Raw genomic sequence first — 12600 nt, 5'->3', positions numbered from 1 at the left:
TGCACCTCCCACCCACAGCGCTGTGCACAGTGATCTAGGCAGTAACCTGCACCTACCACCCACAGCGCTGTGCACAGTGATCTAGGCAGTAACCTGCACCTACCACCCACAGCGCTGTGCGCAGTGATCTAGGCAGTAACCTTCACCTCCCACCCACAGCGCTGTGCACAGTGATCTAGGCAGTAACCTGCACCTCCCACCCACAGCGCTGTGCACAGTGATCTAGGCAGTAACCTGCACCTCCCACCCACAGCGCTGTGCACAGTGATCTAGGCAGTAACCTGCACCTCCCACCCACAGCGCTGTGCACAGTGATCTAGGCAGTAACCTGCACCTCCCACCCACAGCGCTGTGCACAGTGATCTAGGCAGTAACCTGCACCTCCCACCCACAGCGCTGTGCACAGTGATCTAGGCAGTAACCTGCACCTCCCACCCACAGCGCTGTGCACAGTGATCTAGGCAGTAACCTGCACCTACCACCCACAGCGCTGTGCGCAGTGATCTAGGCAGTAACCTGCACCTCCCACCCACAGCGCTGTGCACAGTGATCTAGGCAGTAACCTGCACCTCCCACCCACAGCGATGAGCGCAGTGATCTAGGCAGTAACCTGCACCTCCCACCCACAGCGCTGTGCACAGTGATCTAGGCAGTAACCTGCACCTCCCACCCACAGCGCTGTGCACAGTGATCTAGGCAGTAACCTGCACCTCCCACCCACAGCGATGAGCGCAGTGATCTAGGCAGTAACCTGCACCTCCCACCCACAGCGATGAGCGCAGTGATCTAGGCAGTAACCTGCACCTCCCACCCACAGCGCTGTGCGCAGTGATCTAGGCAGTAACCTGCACCTCCCACCCACAGCGCTGAGCGCAGTGATCTAGGCAGTAACCTGCACCTCCCACCCACAGCGATGAGCGCAGTGATCTAGGCAGTAACCTGCACCTCCCACCCACAGCGATGAGCGCAGTGATCTAGGCAGTAACCTGCACCTCCCACCCACAGCGCTGTGCACAGTGATCTAGGCAGTAACCTGCACCTCCCACCCACAGCGCTGTGCACAGGGATCTAGGCAGTAACCTGCACCTACCACCCACAGCGATGAGTGCAGTGATCTAAGCAGTAACCTGCACCTCCCACCCACAGCGCTGTGCACAGTGATCTAGGCAGTAACCTGCACCTCCCACCCACAGCGCTGAGCGCAGTGATCTAGGCAGTAACCTGCACCTCCCACCCACAGCGCTGAGCGCAGTGATCTAGGCAGTAACCTGCACCTCCCACCCACAGCGCTGTGCACAGTGATCTAGGCAGTAACCTGCACCTCCCACCCACAGCGCTGTGCACAGTGATCTAGGCAGTAACCTGCACCTCCCACCCACAGCGATGAGCGCAGTGATCTAGGCAGTAACCTGCACCTCCCACCCACAGCGCTGTGCACAGTGATCTAGGCAGTAACCTGCACCTCCCACCCCCACGAGCGCTGTGCACAGTGATCTAGGCAGTAACCTGCACCTCCCACCCACAGCGCTGTGCACAATGATCTAGGCAGGTAACCTGCACCTCCCACCCACAGCGCTGTGCACAGTGATCTAGGCAGTAACCTGCACCTCCCACCCACAGCGATGAGCGCAGTGATCTAGGCAGTAACCTGCACCTCCCACCCACAGCGATGAGCGCAGTGATCTAGGCAGTAACCTGCACCTCCCACCCACAGCGCTGTGCACAGTGATCTAGGCAGTAACCTGCACCTCCCACCCACAGCGCTGTGCACAGTGATCTAGGCAGTAACCTGCACCTCCCACCCACAGCGCTGTGCACAGTGATCTAGGCAGTAACCTGCACCTCCCACCCACAGCGATGAGCGCAGTGATCTAGGCAGTAACCTGCACCTCCCACCCACAGCGATGAGCGCAGTGATCTAGGCAGTAACCTGCACCTCCCACCCACAGCGATGAGCGCAGTGATCTAGGCAGTAACCTGCACCTCCCACCCACAGCGCTGTGCACAGTGATCTAGGCAGTAACCTTCACCTCCCACCCACAGCGCTGTGCATAGTGATCTAGGCAGTAACCTGCACCTCCCACCCACAGCGCTGAGCGCAGTGATCTAGGCAGTAACCTGCACCTCCCACCCACAGCGCTGTGCACAGTGATCTAGGCAGTAACCTGCACCTCCCACCCACAGCGCTGTGCACAGTGATCTAGGCAGTAACCTGCACCTCCCACCCACAGCGCTGTGCACAGTGATGTAGGCAGTAACCTGCACCTCCCACCCACAGCGCTGTGCACAGTGATGTAGGCAGTAACCTGCACCTCCCACCCACAGCGCTGTGCACAGTGATCTAGGCAGTAACCTGCACCTCCCACCCACAGCGCTGACAGCCTGACATCATCACCAAACAGTCTTTGTCTCTCCCTTGTGACAGAATCACCCAGCTGGGTGCACCAGCCAGTCTGGCCGAGCAGAACACCTGCAGAGAAGGTAACACAAAATGCATCGCAATGTTTGTTACCCGGAGCAACCTCATTAAGTAACACTGTACCGGGCACCACTGGGTCTTCTAAACTGCAGCTCACAGGCACCATGATGCATTAGCAAATATATATGCTGGGGACGTATATAAAATAATGGTAAACTGCTTGTTTAAAAGTGGAATTATCCTTTAAGCTACCCTGCATGTGACTGTATCTGCTGCTGCAGCTCTTTCCCTGTTTGCATATAATAACTTATGTCACAGCAGAAATGTTTATTTAATGAAAGTGCTAGAAGATTGGACTTTTGCACAAGTAAAGCTGGCAAATCTTACAAAGTTATTTAGTATCAAAAAAGTAACCTATTAGTCCACATAGCGACGAAGTGACAGCGCGACAAATATTGAAAACATAATTTTTGGTTGTTCTGAACAGTGGTTAGCATTGCTGCCCGACAGCGCTGGGGCCATAACTTTGATTCTGATCTATGGGCTCTATCCGTGTGTATGTTGTTCTCCTGTTAGTGCTGTGGTTTCCTCCCACGTTCCAAAGACATTGTGTGCGGGTGTGTGTCTGTGTGTGTGTGAGTCTGTGAGTGTGTGTGTGTATGTCAGGGAATTTAGACTGTAAGCTCTTATGGGGCAGGGACTGATGTGACTGATTCAGTATTATCTGGAAAGCGCTGACAATACTAATAACAATGTCAGACTACATTGTGTGTGAGATTTATCACCCAGGAACGCTGCGTACGGCTCACAAGCCACTGCCCACTGGGTGAGATACATTGATATAAACAGGTTTCTCTACAGATACCTCACATTTGTCAGTTTTATGTGATGTAACCGTAGTAGTATTATTATAATATACTATTTATTACAGCAAGATGATATCATATGTTGCTATACGCTCTTATACACAGCACACGCGGTATGACTAGCTCAGTGCCAAATGCTATATTATAACATTATGGGATAATGTGCTCCCTACTTTAAGTTATAGGACATTAGAAGTCACTGAGGAGTGCTGTGACCATATAAAGGGCAGCTTCTAATATCCGTAATAATTTACTCGAGGTAGTACGTATATAACACCTGTGCACACACAAAGATAGCGCACACTGACACACACATGTACAGTAGCGACACGCACACATGTACAGTATTCACACACACTGACACACACACACACATGTACAGTAGTGACACACACTGACACTGTTACAGAAATACATCTTTATTCACACAGGATTTATAGATCATATGTGTTGTGTTTTGTTTTCTTTATAACATATACCCCTAGCCCACGCCACAATGCACCTGATTGGTAGACCCCCCCTCTCCAGAGGCATTATGGGTAAAGGGGGCCCATAGTAACATTGTACAGGTCTCCCATCCCCTCCGCCGCTCCCCACATAACACCACTGTGAGGTGAGCAGAGAGTTTGGTGCGTTATTAGCCCGGACACCTGGACATAGCGCAGCGCTGACCTGTCCTGTGGATGCTGACTGCAGGTCTTGTGTGTCAGGAGTATACACCGATGTGCAGGAAAAGACTAATATACAGGGGCGCACAAAGCACTGGTGTGCAGGGGCTGATGGCACTAATGCAGAGTAATAAGAGTACACTACTGCCCTGGTATGAGGGGAAGATCCACACTTGGGCCGGTCTGTGTCTCCATTCTCAGAGACCGGCCGCTACTATTACTTACTATAACGTGGGAGACTGTGGGGGTCGTGGGCTTGAGCGACTTTATCTAAAGGTATCAGGGCCAGAAGCTTCATAGTTTTCTAATTAAAAATGTGAGTTCAAAAACTGCTTAATGAGTGGTGGAATGTACATTGTGAGCAGTCAGCATCACATATTACCACACATGCTTTATATTACCAGCCTGTACCCCCACAAACCAGGTACACCAACCTTTGTCCAACAAAGCACCCCAAAATAATGTTACACACCAGCCTGTGCCACCAGAAAATGGCTGTAAAGTAGTATGTGCCCAAATAATACCCTCTAGCCTGCGCCCCCTGTAAAGAAGGCAGCAAATGATATCACACTGGCAAACACCCAATTTAAATGGTTTTCCAGCCCGTGCCCTGGCTGATCATTTCCCTACAGCCAGGAACCATTACTACAGAGCCCCGGTATCTATTTAAAGCTGTAATACTGCCATGTGATCTATACATGTCCTGTGCTATCTGGTGGTATCAGTACCATGTGCTGGCTGTATGCACATGTATGTATTGCTGATCTGTCATGCCTGTCTTTTGCCGTTACAGAGTCGCCTTAAGGAGGCTGTGCAGCTGCTGGAGGATTATAAACATGGAACGCTGCCCCCGGGAGTCTCCAACACAGAGGTGAGACCGTTGGCTCTAAGCTTCCTGCTGCCGGGTACCAGAACTGATGGGTATTGTCAGGACAGAGACATAGGAGGAGACGGACTAAACATAGACGTCATATTGAACATATTCAACTATATGTGGACAGGAGAGGAATTAATATATACAATATAGGCAATTGGTAGTCAATAAATGATCATCATTTATAAATGGCACACTGTGCGCCAGCGTGGGCATGACCAGCCTGCAAGCGGCATGGCTGTCCGTTTAGTCAGTGCTAGGCTGCGCTCCAACGCTCTTCCTATGCCGTGCAGAGCAGGAGTGAGTGAGACCGGCAGGAGTAAGCGGTCTCGTCGGGATGGCGGGACTAAAGATCAGACCATGTGTGGTAGGCCACGTAGCCTGGTCTGTTATGTAGCTGATCAAAGTAACCGTACCCATCCCTGGCAAATTAACTGCACCCGTGTGTAAGGGAACATTAATCTTTCACGTGTTTTCTTGGTGAACATAATATGAGTGTTATCTTCTGTATGAATAAGATTTACATCCGTGTAATCGGCCGCATGTACTAATCCTGCTCATACTGCAGAGGCTCCTACTCGGTGACCATCACTACGGCCAGGTTACCCATAATGCCATGTGTGTGACGTCATAACCACTGTCATGTGCTGATGTCTGATTAATGGGCCGTGTGAGAGGTTAATGGACTGTGATTGGGAGTCTAGGAGCAGTAACAGTACCAGTGTGCACATTCACAACGTGTACAGGCAGCCTGCTGCTTGTGTGACTTTCTAATCCAGCCTCTAGTAATGTCACTGGACATATTGTATGTTCATCAAGCGTTGTCCAATCAGCGGGCTCCGCTCACGCTCAGAATTTATACCTAGAACAGTGTTATTACCAATTGGAAGGATGGGGGATCCGTCAGTCCCTGTGTATTTATTGTTTAAACCAGGCCTGTCCAACCTGCGGCCCTCCAGGTGTTGTGAAACTACAAGCCCCAGCATGCTTTGCCAGTAGACAACCTGTTGATAGCTGGAAGTGCATGCTGGGACTTGTAGTTTCACAACATCTGGAGGGCCGCAGGTTGGACAGGCCTGGTTTAAACTGTGTGACCAGTGCTAGGGATGACTCTCAGGACAGATTGCTGTCCAAAAGGCGCTGAGGTGCAAATGCAAAGTGAATTGATATACTGCGTTCCCATGGATATCAGGCCACAAAATGGCTGCCCCGCTGTGTCCCAGTATTGTGACTGGTTCTAGGGAACTGATCACACGTATTTACATTAGTACATGTTCAGGCCACAAAATGGCTGCCTTGCTGTGTCCCAGTAATATGACTAGCTCCTAGGGAACTGATCACACGTATTTACATTAATAGTTATTCAGGCCACAAAATGGCTTCCCCGCTGTGTCCCAGTATTGTGACTGGTTCTAGGGAACTGATCACACGTATTTACATTAGTACATGTTCAGGCCACAAAATGGCTGCCTTGCTGTGTCCCAGTATTGTGACTAGCTCCTAGGGAACTGATCACACGTATTTACATAAATAGTTATTCAGGCCACAAAATGGCTGCCTTCATGGTCCACTTGAATGTCCACAACAGGCTATACCATTACTCTAAGCTATATATACAGACTGTGAAAGTCCGATGGGTTCTATATTTTACAGCCTGATCCGGAATCTACATTTTCTCGTTATAAGAATTCTGTGGCCAGAGATTTATTCCTTATCCTGTTTTCCCAGCCATCATTTTCATTAGGCTTTGACGTAAAGCACTAGAGCCCTGCGAGTGTTTATGAGGAACATATTGTGCATAAATATTTATATTAATGTGTAAATGCTACACACATCACACAGCAAGTTAAATGTGAAAAGTATATTAAATTAGTGCAACTGACAACATACTAATTGATTTGAAGCAGAGACTGTGCGGTTATTGAGAATAGCAGAGTCTTGTTCTTACCCTAATTAAATATCGTCAGTGGCACCTTCTAACAAGGGCAGAAGGTGAAGACGGCTCCCGGATCTGCAGGAATCCTGCTTGTTATCCCACTTTTCATCATTTGTGTCAACGCTACCTCATCGAACAATGATTTCTGTGCTTCACGTAGACCTTTTGTATATTTAGATATGCATTGATTGTCAGGGCTGCCGTGAAAGCATGTTACACTACATGAGTGGAGTGGGAAGCCATTGGTGGAGATATTGGGGAACAGTTGTGGAAAACGTTCCACAGAAAACTGTCGACCAATCAGCTGCTTGCTTTTATTTTGTAATATATATGACAGCTTATGACTTACTAGATCAGTAAACATTCATATTTGTTTGGGGAATGAGCTAAATAAATGAAAACATTAGACATTAAAGTAGGGTTATATCTAAAGGGTGCAGAATACAACCCTACACGTCCTGGGATAACATGAGAATAACGTGTCATGAAGCCACTGGATAAATATGTCTTGTTAATTAAGTACCACTGACCATTATGAGGCCCCTTTTAGGTATCTGGAGAGATAGTGGTAAGTGGCTGTTACCTAATGATTTATAGTGTGCAAGGGCTTCCTCCCAAACACCACTTCAAAGAGACACCTCAGTGTAATTTATCTAAGGAAACGCTGCGTCCTACAGCCTGGGGGGGTTCCTGGCAGCCATAACTTGCAGAAGGAACTGTGTTATAGGGAGGGGACACTGGGGCTGTTTGTCATACTTCAGCTTGGATAACTTGCTTTATTGAGATGATCACTTTTCACTGCCAGTTCAGTTCTCATTGAGAGTTATATAGTGGAAGGAGCAGGGTCCCCAGCAGCACAGATTATATCAGGAGATGAGTGATGTGTTAGTGAGGACAGGGCTGCATGTGACAGGGGCAGTGACATGATGTGAGGAGGGGAATGGAGGCAGCAGGAGGCCACAGACTGAGAGTTATATAGTGGAAGGTGCAGGGTCCCCCAGCAGCACAGAGTATATCAGTAGATGAGTGATGTGTTTGTAAGGACAGGGCTGCATGTGACAGGGGCAGTGACATGATGTGAGGAGGGGAATGGAGGCAACAGGAAGCCACAGACTGAGAGTTATATAGTGGAAGGAGCAGGGTCCCCCAGCAACACAGAGTATATCAGGAGATGAGTGATGTGTTAGTGAGGACAGGGCTGCATGTGACAGGGGCAGTGACATGATGTGAGGAGGGGAATGGAGGCAGCAGGAAGCCACAGACTGAGAGTTATATAGTGGAATGAGCAGGGTCCCCCAGCAGCACAGAGTATATCAGTAGATGAGTGATGTGTTAGTGAGGACAGGGCTGCATGTGACATGGGCAGTGACATGGTGTGAGGAGGGGAATGGAGGCAGTAGGAAGCTACAGACTGAGAGTTATATAGTGGAAGGAGCAGGGTCCCCCAGCAGCACAGATTATATCAGGAGATGAGTGATGTGTTAGTGAGGACAGGGCTGTATGTGACAGGGGCAGTGACATGATGTGAGGAGGGGAATGGAGGCAGCAGGAGGCCACAGACTGAGAGTTATATAGTGGAAGGTGCAGGGTCCCCCAGCAGCACAGAGTATATCAGGAGATGAGTGATGTGTTAGTGAGGGCAGGGCTGCATGTGACATGGGCAGTGACATGGTGTGAGGAGGGGAATGGAGGCAGTAGGAAGCTACAGACTGAGAGTTATATAGTGGAAGGAGCAGGGTCCCCCAGCAACACAGAGTATATCAGGAGATGAGTGATATGTTAGTGAGGACAGGGCTGCATGTGACAGGGGCAGTGACATGATGTGAGGAGGTGAATGGAGGCAGCAGGAAGCCACAGACTGAGAGTTATATAGTGGAAGGAGCAGGGTCCCCCAGCAACACAGAGTATATCAGGAGATGAGTGATGTGTTAGTGAGGGCAGGGCAGCATGTGACAGTGACATGGTGTGAGGAGGGGAATGGAGGCAGTAGGAAGCCACAGACTGAGAGTTATATAGTGGAAGGAGCAGGGTCCCCCAGCAGCACAGAGTATATCAGGAGATGAGTGTTATGTTACTGAGGACAGGGCTGTATGTGACAGGGGCAGTGACATGGTGTGAGGAGGGGAATGGAGGCAGCAGGAAGCCACAGACTGAGAGTTATATAGTGGAAGGAGCAGGGTCTCCAGCAGCACAGAGTAGATCAGGAGATGAGTGATGTGTTAGTGAGGACAGGGCTGTATGTGACAGGGGCAGTGACATGATGTGAGGAGGGGAATGGAGGCAGCAGGAGGCCACAGACTGAGAGTTATATAGTGGAAGGTGCAGGGTCCCCCAGCAGCACAGAGTATATCAGGAGATGAGTGATGTGTTAGTGAGGGCAGGGCTGCATGTGACATGGGCAGTGACATGGTGTGAGGAGGGGAATGGAGGCAGCAGGAAGCCACAGACTGAGAGTTATATAGTGGAATGAGCAGGGTCCCCCAGCAGCACAGAGTATATCAGTAGATGAGTGATGTGTTAGTGAGGACAGGGCTGCATGTGACATGGGCAGTGACATGGTGTGAGGAGGGGAATGGAGGCAGTAGGAAGCTACAGACTGAGAGTTATATAGTGGAAGGAGCAGGGTCCCCCAGCAGCACAGATTATATCAGGAGATGAGTGATGTGTTAGTGAGGACAGGGCTGTATGTGACAGGGGCAGTGACATGATGTGAGGAGGGGAATGGAGGCAGCAGGAGGCCACAGACTGAGAGTTATATAGTGGAAGGTGCAGGGTCCCCCAGCAGCACAGAGTATATCAGGAGATGAGTGATGTGTTAGTGAGGGCAGGGCTGCATGTGACATGGGCAGTGACATGGTGTGAGGAGGGGAATGGAGGCAGTAGGAAGCTACAGACTGAGAGTTATATAGTGGAAGGAGCAGGGTCCCCCAGCAACACAGAGTATATCAGGAGATGAGTGATATGTTAGTGAGGACAGGGCTGCATGTGACAGGGGCAGTGACATGATGTGAGGAGGTGAATGGAGGCAGCAGGAAGCCACAGACTGAGAGTTATATAGTGGAAGGAGCAGGGTCCCCCAGCAACACAGAGTATATCAGGAGATGAGTGATGTGTTAGTGAGGGCAGGGCAGCATGTGACAGTGACATGGTGTGAGGAGGGGAATGGAGGCAGTAGGAAGCCACAGACTGAGAGTTATATAGTGGAAGGAGCAGGGTCCCCCAGCAGCACAGAGTATATCAGGAGATGAGTGTTATGTTAGTGAGGACAGGGCTGTATGTGACAGGGGCAGTGACATGGTGTGAGGAGGGGAATGGAGGCAGCAGGAAGCCACAGACTGAGAGTTATATAGTGGAAGGAGCAGGGTCTCCAGCAGCACAGAGTAGATCAGGAGATGAGTGATGTGTTAGTGAGGACAGGGCTGTATGTGACAGGGGCAGTGACATGATGTGAGGAGGGGAATGGAGGCAGCAGGAGGCCACAGACTGAGAGTTATATAGTGGAAGGTGCAGGGTCCCCCAGCAGCACAGAGTATATCAGGAGATGAGTGATGTGTTAGTGAGGGCAGGGCTGCATGTGACATGGGCAGTGACATGGTGTGAGGAGGGGAATGGAGGCAGCAGGAAGCCACAGACTGAGAGTTATATAGTGGAATGAGCAGGGTCCCCCAGCAGCACAGAGTATATCAGTAGATGAGTGATGTGTTAGTGAGGACAGGGCTGCATGTGACATGGGCAGTGACATGGTGTGAGGAGGGGAATGGAGGCAGTAGGAAGCTACAGACTGAGAGTTATATAGTGGAAGGAGCAGGGTCCCCCAGCAGCACAGATTATATCAGGAGATGAGTGATGTGTTAGTGAGGACAGGGCTGTATGTGACAGGGGCAGTGACATGATGTGAGGAGGGGAATGGAGGCAGCAGGAGGCCACAGACTGAGAGTTATATAGTGGAAGGTGCAGGGTCCCCCAGCAGCACAGAGTATATCAGGAGATGAGTGATGTGTTAGTGAGGGCAGGGCTGCATGTGACATGGGCAGTGACATGGTGTGAGGAGGGGAATGGAGGCAGTAGGAAGCTACAGACTGAGAGTTATATAGTGGAAGGAGCAGGGTCCCCCAGCAACACAGAGTATATCAGGAGATGAGTGATATGTTAGTGAGGACAGGGCTGCATGTGACAGGGGCAGTGACATGATGTGAGGAGGGGAATGGAGGCAGCAGGAAGCCACAGACTGAGAGTTATATAGTGGAAGGAGCAGGGTCTCCAGCAGCACAGAGTAGATCAGGAGATGAGTGATGTGTTAGTGAGGACAGGGCTGCATGTGACAGGGGCAGTGACATGATGTGAGGGGGGGCATGGAGGCAGCAGGAAGCTACAGACTGAGAGTTATATAGTGGAAGGAGCAGGGTCCCCCAGCAGCACAGAGTATATCAGGAGATGAGTGATGTGTTAGTGAGGACAGGGCTGCATGTGACAGGGGCAGTGATATGATGTGAGGAGGGGAATGGAGGCAGCAGGAAGCCACAGACTGAGAGTTATATAGTGGAAGGAGCAGGGTCCCCCAGCAGCACAGAGTATATCAGGAGATGAGTGATGTGTTAGTGAGGGCAGGGCTGTATGTGACAGGGCAGTGACATGATGTGAGGAGGGGAATGGAGGCAGCAGGAAGCTACAGACTGAGAGTTATATAGTGGAAGGAGCAGGGTCCCCCAGCAGCACAGAGTATATCTGGATCAATAATTGGGTGAGGGTTTATACAAAAGACTGTGTTGGATAATGATACAGAGGAAAATATTTAATGTAAAGTACTGTGGCAGAATCAAAAGATCAAAGTCCTGTTGAAGATGGATCGCTGACAACATGATAACAACCTGTTTCAGAGGCTGCCCGGGGTACAGGCGTGGGCTGAATTGAGGGGTTATATGGCTGAAGATAGGTGGTGGTGTAAATCACACGTACATAACTGATACGTTGGAATACTGATATTAATGAAACAGGTTAATGAGTACAGACCTGAGGGTTTCCTTGATGTGATGGGCAGGATTTCAGGGAGAGAGTCTATGGCAGGATAAGATATATGTCATCTAGTTTATGTCTATATAAATGATATAAATGTGCAGATATTATATTTGGCTGAGTGACATTTCTCACAAAGAGCTCACACACATGGGAAGTACGTGTCAATATGTTTTCAGTTCTCAACCAATATGGCACAGTGTTTGTGTAGAGAATATATTTATAGGTTAGTGTATATTGCCAAAACGGTAATTCCTGCTTCATGTAACAGAAACACTGTTATACTGGGTAATACAAGGTAAACGTATTACACAGCTACTGATCTGGACTGATGTTGTGTGCTGTGGACTGAAGCGTCGATAATAACTTGTGTTACACGCGACATTGTCTTTTCCTACCCCTGTAATTTACCCGGCTGATCCCAAGTGCACGGAGGCTCATTGGAAGCCCCCAGTCTTTCCATTACTGAGGACACAGCATAATTATGTAAATAATCATCTCAATGTCACAGCCCATTACCGTAATGATAAAATAATTCAACGTAAATATATAGTGAGAAATGTTTCTTCATTCTCTAATCCTCACTTTGTTTCCGTACCCCAGTCATGTGTGACCCCATGAATAATTCCGCTGATTACCCACTGAGTGAATGTGCCTACAGATCTATCAGTCCCCCGTACATGGGCAGACATCTCTCCGGATCTCCCGGTTATTATCACAGTGAGTTCTGGTGTCATCACACCAGTGTAATATTATAGTGTGTAATGTACCCCCTCCCCATCTGTACATTTATTATGGATAATACAAGTCACCTTGGATGTCTG

The 12600-nt window shown here is 49.6% G+C and overlaps 1 protein-coding gene across 2 annotated transcripts in view; it reads left to right on the top strand.

Moving 5' to 3' along the window:
• Positions 1–12600, top strand: part of SFXN5 (sideroflexin 5) — a 185600-nt gene that overhangs the window by 32320 nt on the left and 140680 nt on the right. For both annotated transcript variants that reach the window (XR_012679705.1, XM_075189508.1), the window contains exon 3: positions 4747–4824. Coding sequence is in view for 1 of the 2 variants with exons in the window: in XM_075189508.1 (XP_075045609.1) it covers positions 4747–4824 (78 nt within the window). In the remaining variant the exon portion in view is untranslated. The remainder of the gene's footprint in view (positions 1–4746; positions 4825–12600) is intronic.

Source organism: Mixophyes fleayi, chromosome 1 (assembly GCF_038048845.1).
Source record: "Mixophyes fleayi isolate aMixFle1 chromosome 1, aMixFle1.hap1, whole genome shotgun sequence".
Classification (NCBI taxonomy): Eukaryota; Metazoa; Chordata; class Amphibia; order Anura; family Limnodynastidae; genus Mixophyes; species Mixophyes fleayi.
This window is presented reverse-complemented; position numbering and strand designations above follow the sequence as displayed.